The sequence below is a fragment of the Panthera leo genome, chromosome C1, assembly GCF_018350215.1.
Source record: "Panthera leo isolate Ple1 chromosome C1, P.leo_Ple1_pat1.1, whole genome shotgun sequence".
Classification (NCBI taxonomy): domain Eukaryota; kingdom Metazoa; phylum Chordata; class Mammalia; order Carnivora; family Felidae; genus Panthera; species Panthera leo.
In genome coordinates, this window is record NC_056686.1 from 92,630,733 (window position 1) to 92,653,477 (window position 22,745).

Here is a 22,745-nt window from a genome sequence, read left to right on the forward strand (position 1 = left end):
GGAGGGCGGGTCAGCGCGCCGGCGCAGTGCGGCGGTCAGTGGCTGCGGTCATACGTTCTTCACATCCCATAGTGTGGCCCGAGAGCAGGAAAGATGGTGCTGGATCTGGATTTGTTTCGGGTAGATAAAGGAGGGGACCCAGCCCTCATCCGAGAGACGCAGGAGAAGCGCTTCAAGGACCCGGGACTAGTAGATCAGCTGGTGAAGGCAGACGGCGAGTGGCGACGATGTAAGTACCAGGACGCTCAGGGTGTCCCACGGTTCTAATACCAACTTCATCTCTCTGATCTCGTTACCGCTCCTGAGACCACAGCTTCTGCCCCTCGTCAGTTCCCTCCCTGGTTGCGGTGACTCCGAGGCTCTCACTATCCCCTAAAACGCACGGGGCGAGCCGGGACCGTCCCACCATTTCCCTCCGCCCGGGTGGTGGGAGCTGCCTTCCATGCGTGCTCTGTGCGGCTCTGGTCGGCTGGGGAGGAGCATGGCGCGTGCGCATCAAGAGCTGTCAAGCCTTCTTGCGGCAAGGGTAGCCAGAAGAAAGCTAGAGCGGGAGGTTTGGGGTGAGAGGGTCCCCTTTCCTAACACCTGTCTTTGGTCGCTTTAGGTCCCTTTCTCATCTTCCGTAAGCCCCGAGTGGTGTCCCTCTAATTTGATAGGATCTAAGGCTCCAGCCTGAGACTGAGTCACGTTTGCAGCGTAATAGTTTCAGTCCACCCATATTGGAAGTATTTTGAGACTTAGGCAGCCGCTCCTGGCTAAAAACAAAGATCTCCGAGCTTTGGGGAAGGTCATCCCTCTGACCTGCAGGCATACCTGTAAGAATCGAGGAAAGACTTTTCCGTAGTTGACCGGACATGGGGAGAGAAGCGAGGTGAGGCAAGAACAAGCTTGTAACTATTAAGGCTGTTTAATTGTGATATGTGCAAGTTTTCCGGAAAAGACGTTAGCAGAGTTGGTCTAGAACCTGGAACTGATCCGGGCATCTTTCGTGAAGCTAAATAAAACCAGAGAACCCTCTGCCTATCAACCTCTGCCTGGATTAACTGGAGTAGTCACTGATTGGCCGGAAGCTGTCAAGCACATGTGACTCTTTTTTTTTTTTTTTTTGTCTGATGCAATAAGTCTGCAACCAGCTGAGGGCCAGGTTTTATGACAGCACGCTGCAAAGGCACTTGCTATCCAAAAATCTGGTGGATTTCTATTAGGGAAATTGATTTTCCTAAATTTATCAGGGTATAGGGTAGGAAAAGAGTATTTGATTAATTCCTGTTGTCTGCTAATTCTGTAGTCTTCATTCATTCTAATGTGGTATTTGACTGTGAGATCCCACCACCGATTCACATGTAAATCTGAATTTTTAAGTTGCAATGGAATTAAATGGAAGAAAAAAACTAGACTGGACACTTTTACTGAATCAGAAGTCAGAAGTATCAGATTTTGTGTCAGCCGTTAAAGACTTTGAATGTGTTAGTCTCTTGTCTGTAACATGCACGTCCACAGGAAATTCTGCCCCTTACATGATGAGTGGATATGTGGTGAAGGGATGAGTTCTTTGGGGACAAGGTTGTTTTATTCACCTGGTATGTCCTAGTAGCTAGGGTATACATATACATACAGGATATACATATACACATGTATACATTTAATCCCAGTACCTAGCACTGTACCTGGTTCTTAGCGAGGGTTTGACAAAGGTTTATTGAATTCACAAATAGTTTCTGTGTTCAGGCCACTATGCCCTTCTGTATGAAAAACAGTTTATGTAGTTTATTTTCAACATACCTGTTGATTTGATTCTTTTCTACCCGACATCCCTTCCAAATACTTTCTTTGCAGCCAAAAGTTCATGATGTTTCCCAAGTCACTGGCTGCCCAAATTGGACATCAACAGATCTTACATCGAGGTTCTTTTACATCTGAACCTCAGATCAGAGGTTGGGGTTCTTTTGTTATTGGCTGCAACAAGGACTTGTAACCCAGAGCCACATTAAAAACTCAGATCATGTTCCCTGAATGAGGACACAGCAGGCTTCACAAGTATACCTATTTGTCTGCCTGTAGACTTGCAAGACTTGCCACGAGGGCTTTGTGTGGAACATAGATGTCTGATACAACTTGGAGTCATAGTATCACATCGGAGTTGACCACAACTCTTCTAACTCCAAGGATTCAAACTAGGATTTCTTCTTTTTAATAAAGAGTAATATGGCAAGGACACATTTGGACATCTGATAAGCATTTGTCTCGACTATTTCCAAAGCAACTATATTTCAGTGTATCTTGAAATCTGCTACTAATTACAGGAATTCTATCTAGCCTGTGCACTCCTGCACGAGATTTCTCTTTACCAACTGTTGAAGTTATTTCCACTTAACCCTACTGCACACGCCTTAAGCCAGGTCCTTCTCATTGGGAGAACTTTCTAACTGCTTTCAGCTTCACCCCAGAGTCACCTAGTGCAGGGCCACATCCAGAACATGTAATCTTTTTGTAGTTTAAATCTAATCATTTTACATCCAGATTTAAGTCTTGCAGTGGCATTCTTACCTTAAAGCAGCGCTGTCTGATGGAAATATAATGTGAGCCACATGTGTGATTGTAAATTTTCTGGTAGTCACCTAAAAAGGGAAAGAAAAACAAGAAATTAAAATTTTTTAAAATTTTATTTTGGAGAGAGAGTGTGTGCAAACAGGGAAGAGGGGCAGTGGGGAAAGAGAGAATCTTAAGCAGACTCCACACTCAGCACGGAGCCGGGCACAGGGCTCCATCCCATGACCCTGGGATCGTGACCTGAGCCAAAATCAAGAATTGGTCACTCAACCGAGCCACCCAGGCGCCCTAGGAAATTAATTTTAGCAAGATATTATATTACCCAATATATAAAAAATTAATATTCAACATATGATCAGTATAAAAACTGAGATATTTTACATCCTTTTTCTTTTTCACAAGTCTTCAGAATCCGATGTATATTTTACATGTACAGTATATCTCAATTTGGGCTTGCCATGTTTCGTATCCTCAATAGCCTCAGGTAGCTAGCGGCTACCATATCAGACAGTGTTGCCCTAAAGCATAAAAATGCAAATTACTTAACATAATTTACAAAGCTCCACATGTCTTCCTAGCCTCATCTTCTGTCACTCTCCAACATATGCCCTCCACTCTTTGTTCTAGCCTTGTTATGCTACCTGTATGCTCTTTCACACACCTGTGATTATTGCCTCTTCTTGGAATATTCCTTACCAGGCTGCTGCCCCCACTTCCATCAGCCCTCTTTGCTAAACCAACTCTGTTCCCATAGTACTACCTCATTTGTTGAGTGTTCTCTGTATCTCATGTATCTTGTTGTGGCGTTTACACTATTTTGATACACAACCTTTCTAAGCTTATTTTTATTGAGATGTAATATATTCAGTAAAGTATGCAAATTTTAATGTGCAGCTTAATAGGTTTTATAAATCTGTATACCTGTGTAACCACCATCCAGATCAAGATCAAAGACATTCGCAGCATCCCAGCAGTCTCTCACGTGCCCCTTCCAAAAATACCAGTATTCTGCCCTCTGTCACCATAAATTAATTTTGCCTGATTTTGGACTTAATATAAATGGGTTTACATAGCATATACACTTTTGTATGTGCCTTCTTTCTCTCAAAATTATGCCTATAAGATTGTTCCATCTTTTCATGTGGAGCAGTGGTTGGTTCTTTTTCATTGCTGTACAGTACTCCCTTATGCAAATATACCAATCATCATATAAATACTCCAATCAGTTCTACTGATGGCCATTTGGATTACTACCGATTTAAGGGTGTTATGAATAAGGTGCTATGAACATTGTTTTGTGTGTCTCTTGGTAGACATAAGCACTCATTTCTGTTAGGTATATGCCCCGGAGTAGAGTTGCTAAATCATGAGGTAGGGACATGTTTAGAGATAGTAGATATTACCAAATAGTTATCCAAAGTAGTCATAGCAGTGAGCACTCCCACTAGCAAAAGAAGAGTTCTAGTTGTTCTACATTCTTGCCCTTAGTATTGGCAGTCTTTTTAATTTTAGCCATTCTGGTGGATTTGTAGTGGTATCTCATTGTGGTTTTAATATGAATTTTCCTGATGACTAAAGATATTGAGCACCTGTTCATAAACCTCTTAGTACTTGCATAGCCTATCTTAAGAAGTGTCTGTTCAAGGATGTTGACAAATTATTATTTGTTTGTCTTTTTCTTATTGATTTGTACAAATTCTTTATCCATTCTGGATATAAGACCTTGTCAGATGTATGTATTGCACATATTTTCTCCCAGTTTGTGACTTGCCTCTCACTCTTTCAGTCATTTAATGAATAGAAATTAATTTTTATGAAGTCTAGTTTATTGATCTCTTCTTTATAGTTTATGCTTCCTGTGTTCTGTTTAGGAAGTCTTTTCATATCCCAAGTTCCTGAAGAGTTTCTCCAATATTTTTTCTAGAAGTTGTATTACCTTGCCTTTCACATTTAGATGGATGATTCATCTCATGTTGATTTTGGTGTATGATGTGAGATAGAGATCAAGTTCATTTTTCCCATGCAGCAAGCTAGGAATAGAAGGAACTACTTTAATCTGATAATAGGTATTTATCAAAAAGCCTATAGCTAATGTTCTTAATGATGAAGTACTGAATGCTTCTCCCCTGAGGTTGGGAACAAGACAAAGATATCTGCTATCACCACTTCTAATCCACATCCTGCTAGAGGTTCTAGACAGTCTAATACAAGGCAAGAAAAAGAAATAAAGGATTGGAATAGAATGTGATGACAGATGGTAACTAGATTTACTGTGGTAATCATTTTGCAGTGTATACAAGTATCAAATCATTATGTTGTACACGTAAGTAATGTAAGATATGTCAATTATACCTCAGTAAAAAAGAGAATTAAAGTGGTCATTTTTTGCAGATAACTCGATTGTGTATGCAGCATCTAAACTATTAGAATTAAATTTAGCAAGATCACTGTATGTAATGTACAGAATCAATGATATTTCTTTTTTTTTTAATTTTTAAAAACATTTTTTATGTTGGGGTGCCTGGGTGGCTCAGTCAGCTGAGCGTCGGACTTCAGCTCAGGTCATGATCTCACCACTTGCGAGTTCAAGCCCCACGTTGGGCCAGATCTGTGCTGACAGCTCAGACGCTGGAGCCTGCTTCAGATTCTGTGTCTCCCTCTCTCTCTGCCCCTCCCCTGCTCACGCTCTGTCTCTCTCTCTCAAAAATAGACACAGGATCCAAAGAGGCTGCAGGCTCTGAGCTGTCAGCACAGAGCCCAACGCAGGGCTTGAACTCATGGACCATGAGATCATGACCTGAGCCGAAGTCAGGTGTTAAACCGATTGAGCCACCCAGGCGCCCCAATGATATTTCTAGATACAAATAATAATTAAAAAGCACTGATATCTAGAATACTTTTAATAAATGATGTTCAAGATCCCTGCACTGAAAACTACAAAACATTCCTGAGAAATTAAAGATAATGAAGGGATATGCTATATTCATTGATTGAAACATTCAGCATTGTTATATTATTTTTCATTGTCTTTTCTTTCTTTTCAACACCTAGCATGATATTTTCTTTTATATTGCCAGCACTTAACATAGGGCCTTGCAAATAGGGACTAAATAAAAATTTTAAAACCTTTTTATGTCAAAATAGTTACAGATTCATAGGGAGTTGCAAAAATAGTATAAGAAGGTCCTGTGTACCCTTCACCCAGTTTTCCTCAATGACAACATCTAGCATAGCTAGTACAATATTAAAGCCAAGAAATTGACATTGCCACAATTCACAGACCTTATTCAGATTTCACGAGTTTTACATGCACTTTGTGTGTGTGTGTGTGTGTGTGTGTGTGTGTGTGGTTCTATGCGACTTTATCCCATGTGTAAGTTTGTATAACAACTGCCACACTCAGGACAGAACGGTTCCATCACCACAGAGACCCTCTTACTGCCCCTTTGTAGTCCATTCTGTTTTCCCCTCTCCCCTCCAACCCTGGTGACCACTCTTCTGTTCCTATCTCTCTAATCAATATAAGTGAATGAGAAAGTATTTACATCATTTTGTGCTGAAGTTTATTAGCTCAAGTTCAGCAAAACCTTAGAAAATAGCTACCTAGGTGCTGTCTCATTTCTAGTCATCATTTCACCTATCAAAAACTTGATTTTTGCTGTATTGCTACTCAGGCTTAGATTCAAGTGGTCCAACTTTTGCTAATTAGACTAATGAACCACAATACTGACATGCTAATTTGGGCCACAGTACCCCTATAGGCTGATTAGTGCACTGTCTTCCCCAAAAGAAACTAAAGTATAAGAAACTTAATCTCAGGGCACTTGGGTGGCTCAGTCTGTTGAGCATCCGACTTCGGCTCAGGTCATGATCTCATGGTTTGTGAGTTTGAGCCCTGCATTGGGCTCTGCGCTGACAGCTCAGAGCCTGGAGCCTGCTTTGGATTCCGTCTCCCTCTCTCTCTGCCCCTCCCATGCTCACACTCTGTCTCTCTCTGTCTCAAAAATAAATAAACATTAAAAAAAAAAAATTTAAGAAACTTACTCTCAAGGCCGCAGGTGAGATTTATGTCAGAGCAAAGGGAATAACATTAACCATTTCTGGCACAAGTTCATGGGACTAGAAACAAGACTGCCCTCTTTCTAGAGTCTAGCACATATCACATAGTTTCTTTAAGTGGCTTTTAAGATAATTGAGCAAGTTATAGTTACTTGAGTTTTTTCCAGGTTTCTCAGATGTGTTATTCTACTGTGACATTATCCAGCTTGTGATACTTTCTAATTTCAGTCCCAGAAGGGACTTTTCCTAGTCATCAAATGCTGAGGTAATCCTATTGTCACCACTACATGCCAACTAAATTGGGGGCTCTAAAGCTGTAAGATTTCACAGCTTCATGAGATCCTTTAGCTCTGCCTAAAGGTCCATGATTAAGAGAGGGGGATGTTTTAATTATGCGCATGTCTTTGGTATATTCTTGGATTCTTTCTTCTTCAGGCCGATTTCGGGCAGACAACTTGAACAAGCTGAAGAACCTATGCAGCAAGACAATTGGGGAGAAAATGAAGGTGAGAGAATGGTAACAGCCTTGAGAACTTGAGCAGAGGGGTTTCATCTTGCTCTTGGTTAACCCTCATGTAGTGTCTAACTTAGTACCTAATTCTAGGAGGTACTTAATTCTTAGCACCTAATTCTAGGAGATACTGAATTTCTTACCAGGGGAAAATATTTTAAAAATAAAAGAAGGAAGTGGGGAAGGGAACTAAGAGGCACCTTCAGGGAAAGGTGAGTCCATCTTCTGTCTTCAGATATGTCTTAGTCCTTTCAGGCTGCTATAATAGAGTACCATAGATGGGTGCCTTATAAACAAGGGAAGTTTATTTCTCACAGTTCTGGAGACTAGTAAGTCCAAGATCAAGGGGCTGGCAGATTCCATGTTGGTGAGGACCCGCTTCCTGGTTCATAGGCAGGCCTCTTGTTGTATCCTCACATGATAGAAAAGAGCTCTCTGGGGTCTCTTATAAGGAGAGCACTAATCTCTTTGATGAGGGCTTTGCCTTCACGGTCTAATTTACTCTGAAAGACCCCACTTCCAAATACCATCACACTGGGGATTAGGTTTCAACATACAGATTTTGGGAGGACACAGACATTCAGTCTGCAGCAAGATAAGATTCTTGCCACATGGCTCATTCGTTGTCTATTTTGTTCTTTTTTTTTTTTTTTTAATGCATTTTAATTCATTTTTGAGAGACAGAGTGTGAGTGGGGGAGGGGCAGAGAGAGAGAGGGAGACACAACATCTTAGGCTTCAGGCTCTGAGCTGTCAGCACAGAGCCCGATGCAGGGCTCGAACCCACGGACTGCAAAATCATGCATGACCCAAGCCGAAGTCAGGCGCCCAACTGACTGAGCCACCCAGGCGCCCCATTGTCTATTTTGTTCTTATAATAAGAATATAAATTCCACCAGTAATCTTGTCCACTTATTTCTTGTTTTTTAAGTTTTTTTTAATGTTTATTTTTTAGAGAGAGAGAGACAGAGTCAGAGCGTGCGTGGGGGAGGGGCAGAGAATGGGAGACACAGAAACCAAAGCAGGCTCCAGGCTCTGAGCTGTTAGCACAGAGCCCGATATGGGGCTCGAACTCACGAACCGCTAGATCATGACCTGAGCTGAAGTCGGCTGCCTAACCGACTGAGCCACCCAGGCGCCCCTTGTCCAGTTATTTCTTAAGCTCAACCTACAGTGCCAGAAAGGTTTTCTTATGGTGGACTTGAGATTCTTTGTCTCAGTGTCATCGTGCTATTTAATGAAAAGAGCACAGATAAGGAGTTCAGATCCTGGATTGCTAGCTGTATGGCTTCAGCCAAGTACACTTCTGAGCTTCGGTTTTCTCATGTGTGAAATGTCAGTGTTAACATTCACCTACAGAACAGAACTGGAAGAACTAAAGTTTTTAAATATGGAGAACCTGGCACAATGCCTACAACATTGTAGTTCTTCAGCAAGTGCAAGTAACAACAGAGGGCAAGTAGTTACTGGTTTTCATCCAAAAACTCTTTCCTTGCTTGGAGAATGTTAAGTTTCAGCTTGGGCTTGCTTTGGTATCCAGAATAGTTGATGTTTTTAATCTTTCTTCAGAAATATCCTCGGGGCACCTGGGTGGCTCATTGATTGAATGTCCAACTTCGGCTCAGGTCATGATCTCACAGTTTGTGCAGTCAAGTCCCACGTCGGGCTCTGTGCTGACAGCTCAGAGCCTAGAGCCTGCTTCGGATTCTATGTCTCCCTCTCTCTCTGCCCCTCTCCTGCTGGTGCTTATGCTCGCTCTCTCTCTCTCTCTCTCTCTCTCAAAAATAAATAAATAAATAAATAAATAAATAATCAATCTTTTATAAATTTAAAAAAAGAATGAAAGATTTACTCATTTAAAAAAAAGTCCTCTTATCCCCTTAATCGTTTTTAAAAATTTTTTTTAAAGTTTTGTTATATTTATTTAAAAAAATTTTTTTAATGTTTATTTTTGAGAGAGAGACCAAGCATGAGCGGGGGAGGGTCAGAAAGAGAGGGAGACATAGAATCTGAAGCAGGCTCCAGGCTTTGAGCTGTTAGCACAGAGCCTGACCCAGGGCTTGAACCCACAAACTGTGAGATCATAACCTGAGCTGAAGTCGGATGCTTAACTGACTGAGCCACCCAGGTGCTCCAGAATGTTTTCTTTTCTTTTTGAGAGAAAGGGAGATAGAGCATAAATGGGGGAGGGGCAGAGAAAGAGGGAGACACAGAATCCGAAGCAGGCTCCAGGCTCCAAGCTGCCAGCACAGAGCCCGATGCAGAGCTCAAACTCACAGACGGTGAGATTGTGACCTGAGCCGAAGTCAGACACTTAACCAACTGAGCCACCCAAGCGCCACATCCCCTTAATCATATTTAAAAAACATATTAAATGTTCCCTAAAATCTGTCTCGTTTTTAAGTTGTAAACCTCTAAACTAAACCAAAACATGAAATTTTGGAACCTGAGCTAGTAAAGAGCATAACAAAAAGAGTTCTTCCGGATTCTAGCACATTACACTTCGTGATAATCTGAATCCTTCTCTCTAACAGTATCTTGTTACACTTTCAGCTTGTGACTGGCTGTGGAAATTGGTATCAATGATCATATAGTTTTCTTCCTTTGGGACTCATGATGCTTAATCATTTGCATGTCAGAGGCCCCATAATTATGCTAATTCCAGTGTATGCTCCTGTCTGTATTCTTTGGGGCGTATATATAGTGTCAGCCAAGTATTATCCTAGCAAGAAGATGGAAGTGTTTTCATTTGCAGTAGCATTCTTAGATCCCTTTTCTGTAGTCCCGCAACGAGTGTTCTCCCTTACTGTCCATTAGAATGGTCTTAGTGCTTTAATTTGTATAGCGCTGGAAAGTATTGAAAAACCTTTTATGTACATCTCATTTTGGTTTTGAAATTTGCTGCAAACCTAGAGTATAGTATATTTGTCAACCTTATTAAAAGGGTAAGAGAATAGGTTTAGGAAATTAAGGGGCTTTCCTAAAATCGCATCGTAAGTTAGTTCCAGTCCCAGAACTTGAACCTGGAACTTGAATTTGCTACCCAGAGGAATTATCAGATAGCAAGGAGCCTCAGCCTATCTTGGCTACTAGATATGGGAAACCTTGAGATTTGAGGCCATTTTTTCCTACCTCAGTAGTCTATGCTTGTACTTAACAAGACTCATTCTGGTATTTTCAGACTTTTGCTGCTTTTTTTTTTTTTTTTTTTTTTTTTAATGTTCATTTTTGAGAGAGAGACAGAGTGGGAATGGGGCAGGGACAGAGAGAGGGAGACACAGAATCCAAAGCAGGCTCCAGGCTCTGAGCTGTCAGCATAGAATCGGATGCAGGGCTCAAACCCACAGGCTGCAAGATCGTGACCTGAGCTGAAGTTGGACACTTAACCGACTGAGCCACCCAGGCGCCCCTGGACTTTAGCCACTTTTTAAGATGAGTTTGCTTGAGTCACTGAAGGATGTGAGTTATGGTTAGCATCCTGGCTTTTCACTTTGGTGTATGTGATTGTGTAATAAATCTAAAGGATTTCTATACTTTACCCTCGAAAGATTTGGTTCTTTCTTATGACTCAGTTTTGTGCAGTGGTATATGAGGTTGTATAAACGTAATTGCCTATTGTTTTATGTATAGAATTTAAAGAAATCTTTAGGATATTGTACATGATTTGTAGTTGTAAAACAGGCTCTGAATCTCACCTTGTTTTTGTGCAAGTTTTGCTGAGGTTTTACATACCTTGTTATAATGGCCTTTGATAATTTTCTTTAACTCCTTTTTTAAAATTTTTTTTTAATGTTTATTTATTTTTGAGAGAGAGAGTGCGAGCTGGGGAGAGGCAGAGAGAGAGGGAGACACAGAATCTGTAGCAGGCTCCAGGCTCCGAGCTGTCAGCACAGAGCCCAACGGGGCTCGAACCCATGAACTATGAGATCATAACCTGAGCCAAAGTCAGACGCTCAACCGACTGGTCCACCCAGGCGCCCCTAGCTCTTTTTTTTTTTTTTAAGTTTATTTATGTATTTTGAGAGACAGAGAGTGAGTGGGGGAGGGGCCAAGAGAGAGGGAGAGAGAATCCAGTGCAGGCTCTGCACTGTCAGTGTGGAGCCAGATGCAGGGCTCAAACTCGAATCAAGAGATTATGACCTGAGCCAAAACCGAGAGTCAGACACTTAACTGACTGAGCCACCCAGGTGTCCCTTACTGCTTTTCATTTGGGAAGAGTTTGACTCCTAAAATTATTTTCTTCATGGCTCTGGGCAAGGATTGGAAACGATTTGGCAGACTGTCATAAAGAACAGGAGAAGAGAAACCAGAGAATAGAAAACCTAGCCCTGGGCACATTCTGCCATTTTGCCACACTGCATTGATTGCTTTAAACTTAGTTCCAGATTTGGTGACTTTTTTCCTTAAAAATTTTGTTTTCCTTGGCATCCTAATATTCTATCATCACATCCATTTTTTCCCTTTACCCCCGGTGCTCAGTGCTGGGATTGTTCCTAGGAAGTTGACCAGAATTCACAAATTCACACCCAGGCACCTGCCCCACCACTGAGCAATGGTATGAGCATTTTCACACATTCTTGGTGTCCATAACCCCTCATGTCCAGGGCAGACATTCTTCTCACGTTCCTGTTGGTGTCAGCCCTCTGACCCCGATGGGTTAATTGATCTGGCGAGGATCAAAAAGCTAGAGAGTGGTAGAATAAGGACTTGAAACTTTGATTTCTCACTTCCAGTTTACTAATTTTCCCTCTTATGTGTTGCAGCTTTTAGATTAGTTTATATACTAATTTGGTGTGCGCTTCTAAAACTATGTCAAAATTTTTCTTTCATTTAATATATTGTTTTGTTTTGTTGTCCCTGCAGAAAAAAGAGCCAGTGGGGGATGAGTCCATTCCGGAGGATGTATTAAATCTTGATGACCTCACTGCAGACACTTTAGCTGTAAGTTATTGTCCTTTCCTTTTCTAGGCTGGATTTCTGTTCTTTCATTGTAACTTTATTCCCAGACAAGCAAGTGCTCACACTCTGCCCCACATAGCACTGTGCACCGTTGAATGTGTGCAGCGGGAAGTGGCCCCGTCCGCTCTTGTTGCACTCTCCACCTGAGTGTTTGTTACATCGCAGAGATGGAGACAGATGGGATGGAAAAGTTGAGAGTAGGAAGAAGAGAAAAAAGGAATTGAGCTATGTTTGGTTTATAGAACCTGTTTTCACAAAGTCCAGGAATTTTTCAGTCTGCTGGAATTCGCTAAATATTCCCAACAGTGAACCTAGGGGAGTAATTTTCAAGTTTTTTAGTCATCGAACCTTTTCTTAAAACCTGTAACACAAAAGCGTAGCAAGGGAATAAATACACAAAAGCAGAGTTGCTGCGCTTGAAGGGCTAGGTTGGGGGTCCTATTCCTGTCCAGGCCAACCTGCTAAGGGCTCCCCAGCCCCAAGAAATCAGTTTGAAACACTTGGAAGAAGGAATACAAAATAAGCTTAAGACAGGGTCTCTTGCTCCTAACAAATTTATAATCTTTCTAGGGAACAGTTAAATGTAGTATGTAAGAGTGCTAAGTTGTTTTAATTAGGAATATTAGAAGGTACAAGTTGTGTTTTTTTTTAATGTTTATTTATTTGAGAGAGAGAGAGAGAGAGAGAGAGAACACGTGAGCGGGGGGAGGGGCAGAGGGAGAGGGAGACAGAATTTGAAGCAGGCTCCGGGATCTGAGCTGTCAGCACAGAGCCCAAAGCGGGCTTGAACTCATAAACTGTGAGATCATGACCTGAGCTGAAGTCAGACACTTAACCCACTGAGCCACCCAGGCACCCCTAGAAAGTACAAGTTAAGGGAAAGAGCTCTTACAAGAGCTACAGTATTAAAACCCCTGAGATGTACTGAAATGAGAAGAATGGCCAGAATTTATCCATCTCTGCCTTAGGTACCCCAAAAGAAAATTCCAATGAGTTTTTACAGGCAAGATTGTGTGTGTGTGTGTGTGTGTGTGTGTGTGTGTGTGTGTGTGTGAGTGTGTGAGAGAGAGAGAGATAAACTGGTTCTTTGAAAGCCTTCATTGTTAATTTTTAAAATGCTGTCACAAGGATTGTCATTAGAGCACAATAGGGCAGCAGAATCTTATTCCTGCTGTATCCTTGACCTGCTGTGGCCTGAGTACTGGCCTGGCCTGTTCATCTACAGAACCTGAAAGTCTCACAAATCAAAAAAGTCCGGCTCCTCATCGATGAAGCCATCCTAAAATGTGATGCCGAGCGGGTAAAGTTGGAGGCAGAGCGGTTTGAGAACCTCCGAGAGATAGGGAACCTTCTGCATCCCTCTGTGCCCATCAGCAATGACGAGGTAGGTGTGGGTGTCACAGCAGGCGGCTGCCTCCACTGCTCGCCTCTGTTGGGGATGGGGCGGGGCGGGAGGAGGACAGGGAAATGCTGGCACTCTCTGTATGATATGCCTTGTGTCAGAAGCTGGCTTTTTGTAAAATTCACTCTGCCCACCAATTGAGAATTGAAAGAGTCAGATCCTTGTCTGATCGGGAAGTAGCAGAGACAGCAGGTAGGAGGAGACTCCTGGCACAGAAATCTCTTCTAAATCGGGCTGCTGTCCTCCACTGCGTGTTGCCCGTGGTAGCAGCGGGTCCTGTGGGAGGGATCTGCTAAATCAACCTCACCCCTCACCCACACCCTGCTGAGAAGCTGCAGGTTGAAGGGAAATCTGCATGATAAAAGTTTCCTGCTGAGTGGGAGCTTCCCCAACACAAAGCTGCTCTGAGCCCAGCCTTTGTTCCCCGACACCCCAGCCGTGGCTAGGCCCATCTGTGCCTCTTTCATTCATTCCCTGGTGAACAAGTGTTAAACTCACTGCTGCCTGGGGTGGGAGACTCGGGAGGTCAGGGCCCTGAGCCCGCCCTCGTGTGGCCCCAGGACCAATGAGAACCTGGAAAAAAAAAATCTACATTCTCCTCTGCACCCCAGGCAATGCTGATTGGGGGGGAGGGGGTTGTCCTGTTGCGGATTCTCTAGGAGTCCTTTAAAAGGGTAAAAAAATGTGAGAAAAAGACCTCTTAGAAATTCATGATTTCAGTTCCATGGCTATAATTGCTTCTAGGAATTTGTGAATTATTATTTCTCTATTGAGCACAGATTCTCTAGCAAATTCCCTTCTCTAGTTTCTGTACACAATGACCAAAGCCTAGTGTTTGAGTTCAGCAGTAGTTTCACAAAGCTCTAGGTTGTTCTTGGCATGGGGTGTGGAAAGGTGGAGGTTGCGGGGTTCAGTGATTGTGCATCTTTCTCTCCTGTTCTTGTTTTCCTTAGGATGCAGACAACAAAGTCGAGAGGATCTGGGGTGACTGTACGGTCAGGAAGAAGTACTCTCACGTGGACCTGGTGGTGATGGTAGATGGCTTTGAAGGCGAAAAGGGGGCTGTGGTGGCTGGAAGTCGAGGGTATTTCCTGAAGGTAAGAGTCAGGAACCCATAGCGATGGGATTATAAAAAAGGAGCTAAAAACAATATGTGCAGAAAACATAACCTACTTAAAGAAGCCCACAAATCCAGCACTTGTTCTTGCCTTTCTTCTGCACACTTACTGGCAGTAGATGCAGTTCTCTTTCTGAGGCAGGAAAGTGCTTATCAGGATCCCCTAGAACAAAAGCCACTAAGTGACCCTCTGTTATGAATATATGTTGCACCGACTGAATCACAACAGTCTGCTTTTAAGGAGCTTAGTGTACTTGGACCAGCAGACAACACAGTCGAGCTCAAGTCAATGAGTGCTGGGGTGTGAATAGGCCCAGAGGACTATGAGAACAGGTAGGTAGAGGCAACAAACCCAGAGTAGTTGGGACAGAGGGCAGATAAATTCAGGGAAGACTTCCAGAGGAACATGGGAAAATCATTTTGGAGATTCTGTACATATATACACATACATAAACGTGCTCTCCATACACACATGAGTCCAGTGTCGTGAGAGTTACTTCAAGAAAGTCCTCCTGTGCACCCTGGACAAAGAATCTTTTTTGCCTCACTTTGTTTCTCCTTACAGTGTGCCTAGATGATGTGCTGGGCATTGATGTTAAGAAGGAATCTCTTGGGTCAACTGTTGGGGTTCACGGTCTTTGCTGGCCTCCTGTGTGTCCCCAGTTGCCTCTGAGTGTTAAGTTCTAGCAGATAAACATGATGGCGATAGAACCCAATCACACAGTGCCATGTCTCTGCTCCTTTAGGGGGTCCTGGTATTCCTGGAACAGGCGCTCATCCAGTATGCCCTTCGCACTTTGGGGAGTCGGGGCTACACTCCCATTTATACTCCCTTTTTCATGAGGAAGGAGGTCATGCAGGAAGTGGCACAGCTCAGCCAGTTTGACGAAGAACTGTATAAGGTGAGTAAGCCTGGGGCAGTGTGGCAGAATGCCTTAAGTTACAACGTTTAACTTCAAAGATACAGAGCAGTGCTGACCAGTAGAACTTGCTGCGATGATGGAAATATTCTGTATCATGGCTGTTGAGCACTTAAAATGTGGCTAGTACAATTTTAATCTTTGTTAAATTTTACCTTAAATAGCTACATGTGTCTAGTGGCTACCATACTGGACAGTGCGTTCATAGAGTCTATATTATCTTTCCCCAGATAATCTGTATGATTTATCTAAATTGAGCATACTTTAATACCATGGGCTTTGAAAAGAAGCACATTTTTGAGTGCTTGGGACAAGAAAATTATAGAAGTGGCTGATCTTCCTGTATCCTCCTACTCCTAGCCCCAGACTAGTTGCTTCTGGAGGGTGAGACATATTTTCCTTGGGATGGACGTGGCTTCTGGGTTGTGACTCTTTCCCAATCATGGACCATCTCAGGGAGAGCCAGAGCTATTCACGTTGAGAGTCAGAGGGTCGTTCTGATGAGCTGACTCCAACACCAGCTGTGGCACCCGCAGTCTGCCTAGCACGTAGAATTTCTAGAGTGTCTCTGCTAACAGCTGCCCCTCACAGCATAGTCCACTTTTCACTTGTCCCCCATCCTCCTTCTGTGAGAAGGGGGCCACTTTGCTCCTACTGGGAAGGAGGTAGACAATGCTCTTGGGCTCACTTGACTTAGGTAGAGAGAGGAGTTTAATAGTTAGAACTTCTTCCCACTGGGTCCTATTGATGACTTCTAGTTAGGCTTTCATTCAAGATGCATTGGGAAGCAAATGTTTTCTAAACTCTGATCATTAGTGTAACCTTGATGTCCTGCCTCTCTTCTCTTTCTTTCTTTTAATTTCTTTTTAATTAAAATTTTTTACAGGTTTATTTTTGATAGTGTGTGCACACACACAGGTTGGGAAGGACCAGAATGGGGGGTGGGAACGGAGGATGCGAAGCCGGCTCTGTGCCGACATCAGAGAGCCCAATGTGGGGCCCGAACTCACAAACTATGAGTTCGTGACCTGAGCGGAAGTCGGACACTTAACTCAGGAGCCCCTTCCCTTTCTTTCTTTCTTTTAATGAGGAGAGGAGTGTGTTCATGTATTTCTTTTTTTTTTCCTTATCTCAACCCCAAGATTGGATAATCACTAACAGAGCTTTAGAAGGATGCCCTTCAGGTAACACCAGGGAGAAGCTTATATGGAGGATTATGAGAGGCACACTAGGTGGCAAGTGCCCTTTATGTTTCCTGCATTCTCCCTCCCTCTCTTTTCCGGATGCTTCTTGGATCCATATACAGGGAGAGTCACGGGTCTCAGTAGTGAGAGTCTGGGCTGGCACTTCTTGCCTAATAACCTCAGTGTGTGAATTCTCTGGAGCAGCGTTGTCCAGTAGAACTCTCTGCAGTGATGGGAATGTTCTGTATCTACTATCCAGTTTGGCAGCACCAGCCACATGTGGCCATCGAACACTTGAAATGTGGCTAGTGCAAGCCAAGGAACTAAATTTTAATTTAATTAATTAACTTATTTTTTTTTTAATTTTTTTAAATGTTTATTTATTTCTGAGACAGAGAGAGACAGAGCATGAGCGGGGGAGGGGCAGAGAGAGAGGGGGACACAGAATCCGAAGCAGGCTCCAGGCTCTGAGCTGTCAGCACAGAGCCTGACACGGGGCTCGAACTCACAGACTGCAAGATCATGACCTGAGCCGAAGCCGGACGCTCAACCAACTGAGCCACCCAGGCACCCCAAAATTTTAATTTAATTTAAAGAGCCATTGATGGCTAGTGGCTATACTGTATTAGACTGCATAGCTCTGGAGTTTTTCTACGTTGTATGTGGGTAGCCTCATAAGAGGCTAAATTCCCATGGTCAAGTAGCAACGTAGTCTTCCGGGTCCCCCAGCACTAACCCAGAGGAAGTTTCCTACCTCCATTTTTTAAAATTAAAATAATACAAAGTTTGGAAATGATGGGGAGAAATCATCATCTTTCCCAATTCCTAATACAACAGTTGACATTTTTAATATCCTTTTGGGGGCTTTTTTCATACATCTATCATTTTCCACTACTTCTAATCACAATGTATATAGATTGCTTCAGCATTACATCAAAATCATTTTTCAGTGTTACTTCGTGGTCTTCATAACCATCATTTTTTAATGGTTACATAATATTACATGGCTGTAATGTAGGATTGTTGGCTCTTCCCTTGTTGAAATATTTAGGGGGCTTCCTTTTTTGCCATCATTAAGTCATGTTACAATGAACTTTGCCCTGTTTCTACCTTTTTTTCTTCTGCGTTACTTTCTTCAGCTGAACACCAAAGTGATTCTTTAAGGAGAATAATCCTAGACTAACTCACAAGCACCCTGAAAGCAGAGCCCGGGTCTCCTTTTGCCCAGCAGTGGCAAACTTGGCACTTCGTAAACACCTAACAAACATTTGGCAAGTGGATTCATTTATACTGCTACCAGCACAGCCAACCGTCATTGGCCACTGTACGTTATTCATAAAGGTCTCATTTATTAGATAGATAACAAAATATTATCAGAATATCTTACCTCCTTTTAATTTGCATTTCTTTGATCTCTGCTAGGGATCCCCTTTTGGAGTGACCTGTTCCCTCTTTTGTCTTTTTAGCTTCCCCTGCTCACTTCCAGGCAGGGATTGAAGTCAGTTCTCCGCATCCCATCACTCAAATCTTCCCTGTGGTTTCTTCTAGCTGAGGTCCTCACCCCTCACTCTTAACTAATAGAGGTCCCTCCTCCTACAGGTGATTGGCAAAGGCAGTGAAAAGTCGGATGACAACTCCTATGATGAGAAATACCTGATTGCCACATCAGAGCAGCCTATAGCTGCTCTGCACCGGGACGAGTGGCTGCGGCCCGAGGATCTGCCAATCAAGTATGCCGGCCTGTCCACCTGCTTTCGCCAGGAGGTGGGCTCCCATGGCCGAGACACCCGCGGCATCTTTCGAGTCCATCAGTTTGAGAAGGTGAGTGGTCAGGTCAGGGTGAGGAGTAGGACCCTTCTTCCATGCATCTCTCCGGGGTGGTTAGAGGAGAGGCACGATCTGTGTTACTCGGACCCACCCCGGCTTCACTCTTCCCTCTCGCCGCCTACATCTGTTTCTGCCTCAGAAGTGCGTGCTGGAGTGGCTGTGAGCACAGACTCTGGAACCAGGCTGCCTGAGTCCCAGCGCCAGCTCCAACACTTAGCAGCTGTGTAACCTTGAATAAACTGCTTCTCCTCTCTGTGCTCAGTTTTCTCCTCTGCAAAAGGAGGATAATAATAGCACGTCCCTCATTAGGCCTGCGGTGAGGATTCAACTAGTTGATGGGATAAAGTACTTAGAACAGTACCTGGTGTGCACAGGGCAAGAGCTCCACGTAGCATTTGTTCTTGCGGCCCCAGTCCAGTCCAGCACCAGCCTCATGTGGGGCCCCAGCCTCACCTGACTCCCAGGGGTGTGGGAAGAGGTCTTCACTGCAAAGATATCTCCCACTTCAGCCCTGTCCTGTCGTCACGGTCTCCTTGGGTCCTCCTCTGCAGATTGAACAGTTTGTCTACTCGTCACCACACGACAACAAGTCATGGGAGATGTTTGAAGAGATGATTGCTACCGCAGAGGACTTCTACCAGTCTTTGGGGATCCCTTACCACATTGTGAATATTGTCTCAGGTATCAGCGTCCCTTTCCCACGTCGCACAAACACCACCCTCACCAGCAGGGCTGCCACACAGAGAAAAATAGCTCACGATCCAATTAATTGCCACATTAATTAAAACATCACACTCTTATCACTTGGGAGTGTTTGGTGATAAGAATATCTGGGCGTGATTTCACTTCTGGGTGGGGAGAGGATGTAAATTAAGGAATTCTGCAGGTTTGCTAAAGGTCAGTCTTGTGAAATCCCATCCCTCCTTCATGAATTCTAGGGGTTTTCCCTTACAGGTTCTTTGAATCATGCTGCCAGTAAGAAGCTTGACCTGGAGGCCTGGTTTCCGGGCTCCGGAGCCTTCCGTGAGTTAGTCTCCTGTTCTAACTGCACAGACTATCAGGCTCGCCGGCTCCGAATCCGATACGGGCAAACCAAGAAGATGATGGACAAGGTAGACGGCCCCTGGGGAGGCAGGAAATAGGGCCCTTGTGCAGAATAGGTCCATCTTATTTCTCAGTCCTTGGAGTATGTTCTATCCCATCATCATAGGAAAATCTGAGCTTCTCAGTCTAGACCAAAAAGGGAACCTGAAAGTGACTTCTACTGAATCAGGACTGAGTCTATGTATGTATGTATGTATTTTTTAAGTTTATTTATTTTGAGAGAGAGAGAGTGTGTGTGTGTGTATGTGTGTGTGTGTGTGTGCGCGCGCGTGCATGGGAGAGGGGCAGAGAGAAGGAGAGGAGAGAATCCCAAGCAGTCTCCATGCTGTCAGTGCAGAGCCCAATGTGGAGCTCAGTCTCCTGAACAGAACTGTGAGATCATGACCTGAGCTGAGATCAATAATCAGACCCAACTACCCAACCACCCAGGCGTCCCAGGACTGAGTCCTTTAAAAAAATTTTTTTTTAATGTTTATTTTTGAGAGAGAGAGAGACAGCAGGGGAGAGGCAGATAGGGAGACACAGAATCTGAAGCAGGCTCCAGGCTCTGTACTGTTAGCACAGGCCCGACACAGGGCTCAAACCCACAAACTGTGAGATCATGGCCTGAGCAAGGTCAGATGCTTAACCAACTGAGCCACCCAGGTGCCCTGAGTCCTTTTAGATAGAAACCTGAATCTAGCTCTATTCTACAAGGTAATTCTAGCTTTTCTCTTTTGGACTTTGTTTTCTGTGACTCCAGATAAAGGATAATCCCCATTTGTCTATAGAAAACAAGTTGAAGGCAGTGTCTTCCCTCTCACCAAAGAAGGTCTGGGTTTGTAAGCTTATCTCTTCAAACCCAATTCTCAGGCCCTAATGTTTTCCAAGTCTTGAAGGGACTTGAAAGGGGTAAAAGGGAGAGGCCCCTTGTTAGTTTCCTCCTCCCCCTAAAGGGCCTGGCTCTCCTCCATTTGCTGGGGCCTACCACTTGTCGCTCATGGAGACCTGAGGAATCTTAATTCAAATCCAGAAAAAGATCAATAATGATTTTGATTTGGAAATCTACGGTTGGGAAGTCTGGCTGAGTGGGTGGTTCCTGGTCATGAGTAAGACCAGGCTGAGTTTCGTGTTCCCTGTGGGGACCCTGTCTTCACAGGTGGAGTTTGTCCACATGCTCAATGCCACGATGTGCGCCACCACTCGCACCATCTGCGCCATCCTGGAGAACTACCAGACAGAGAAGGGCATTGTTGTGCCTGAGAAATTGAAGGAGTTCATGCCGCCAGGTAAAACTCCCTGCCCGGCCATCTTCCTCCTCTTCTGTCTTCATACTCTTCTGCATGGCAAGCCCCTTTCAGAATGTACCAGCTTTTCTTGTTCCCAGACTCTGCCTATCCTCTGGTGCTAGGCGTTACAGGGGGCAAAGTTGAGAGAGTAGCCAGTACAGGTATGACATTCAAGTGCAGCTAAAATTCAGACTGGGGAAGAAAAGAATTAATGAAACCAGTTGCCATCGTGGGTGCCCTTTTGTTCATAGGGATCATTGTCTTGTGGAACTCTCCCCAGAGGCCCTTGGGCTTTGACTCCTGAGATACGATAGGTTATTTGATTGGCTCTCTTCTTCCAGGTCTCCAAGAACTGATCCCTTTTGTGAAGCCTGCCCCCATTGACCAGGAGCCATCAAAGAAGCAGAAGAAGCAGCATGAGGGCAGCAAAAAGAAAGGGGCAGCAAGAGACGTCCCCCTAGAAAGCCAGCTGCAGAACATGGAGGTCACTGATTCTTGAACATTCCTTCCTCCCGGTTTGTCAGGCTCTCGTTTCTGTCAGCTGGGATCTCAGAACCTGCCCACGGGCAGGGAAGCCAAGCACCCACTCGTCCCCACCCCATCTGACTGCATTGCTAAAAGGGGAACAGTCTGCCGTGTACAACACAACGTTCCTGTCTCTTTGCATGGGCATAGGATCCAATCACTGATGACTGATGAAACCATGTAATAAAGCATCTCTGGGGAAGGCTAGGACTATTCCACAGTCTTCTGCCCAGGGCTCGAACCCTGTCTCTGACAGTTGTCCCTGGAACCACACTTCTGCTTTTCCTTCTAAAGAAGGCTGTTCCATTTAGCAAGTCAGACAACCTTTGAGAAGGTAGGTGAAGGCAGGGGTAGATTAGGAAGGGCTCTAGGGGAGAGTGAAAACTTTGTCTTAGACACACAAGCTTGCAGAAGGGCCAGATCCTCCTCTGTAAATCTGACCCTGCTTAAAAGCAGTTAGGTAAGACTAGCTTAGAGGCCAGAGTTGACATAAAAAACCTCACGGTGCTTCTGTTCCCTAGGATGGGCTCCATGGGAAGGGCAGGAGGCTGTGAAACCACAGGAAAGATGAGACTGTGTTTAATCCCACAGTCCCCAGAATCAGGAGCACAAGTTGGAGCCTTATTAACACCTGCTTCTCTTGCCCAGTCACCCCCAAGTGGGAGACCAACCAGAAGAACAGAAGGGAGGGAGGAAGGATATTTTCTCCTTTCTCTGGTGCTCCCTCTGTTGCCCTAATGGCCAGTTGACCGTTTCCCTGGGGAGGGTGATGTTTAGGCTTTTTATTTGCTGCCTTTCATCTGCAGTGTACAAACACTTCACTTTAATAACACCTTATGTTAGTATAGTGCTTCTCTTCCAGGAGCCTAACAGACTTACTATACTGATCTCTTTTATCTTTGTGACAGTCCAGACGAGAGGGTGGGGACATGATTATACGTCTTCCATTGTACAGAAGACAGGGTACCAGGCGAGTAAGGGAGATGAGACAACATGACCAGGTGGGAGCCAGGAGTCCCTACTTCTCAGCAGTGCTCAGTGCCTATTGTGTTTCTTTGGAAGATGAGGGCATGACTCCGAACTGGCCTGCCACTTAGGAGCCTTTACTTGATCTCCGCGCCCTTAGTCCCTAAGCAGCAACTTCCCCAGGCCTGCCTGAGCTTGGCACCCAGGAAGGAGGCTGTGTGCTGGTCTTCCACTAGGGACTTGGGACTGATCCTGTTCATCTTGCTACTGGAAACCCTGTCGGACTGGGCCACCCATAAGGATGACCACGATGACTCTCCTGCCACCAGGTAGGCTCCACCAGCCTGCCTCTAT

General features: G+C 44.2%; 1 protein-coding gene across 1 annotated transcript; it reads left to right on the forward strand.

Moving 5' to 3' along the window:
* The first annotated feature begins 3 nt into the window (after positions 1 to 3).
* SARS1 (seryl-tRNA synthetase 1) lies at positions 4 to 21,671 on the forward strand. The gene is made up of 11 exons (XM_042953258.1): positions 4 to 229; positions 7,045 to 7,115; positions 11,983 to 12,060; positions 13,304 to 13,462; positions 14,434 to 14,577; positions 15,344 to 15,499; positions 18,301 to 18,522; positions 19,080 to 19,209; positions 19,483 to 19,640; positions 20,771 to 20,900; positions 21,242 to 21,671. Exons 1-11 carry the CDS (start codon positions 94 to 96, stop codon positions 21,397 to 21,399), a joined length of 1,542 nt encoding a protein of 513 aa, XP_042809192.1. The 5' UTR covers positions 4 to 93; the 3' UTR covers positions 21,400 to 21,671.
* Positions 21,672 to 22,745: the final 1,074 nt, after the last annotated feature.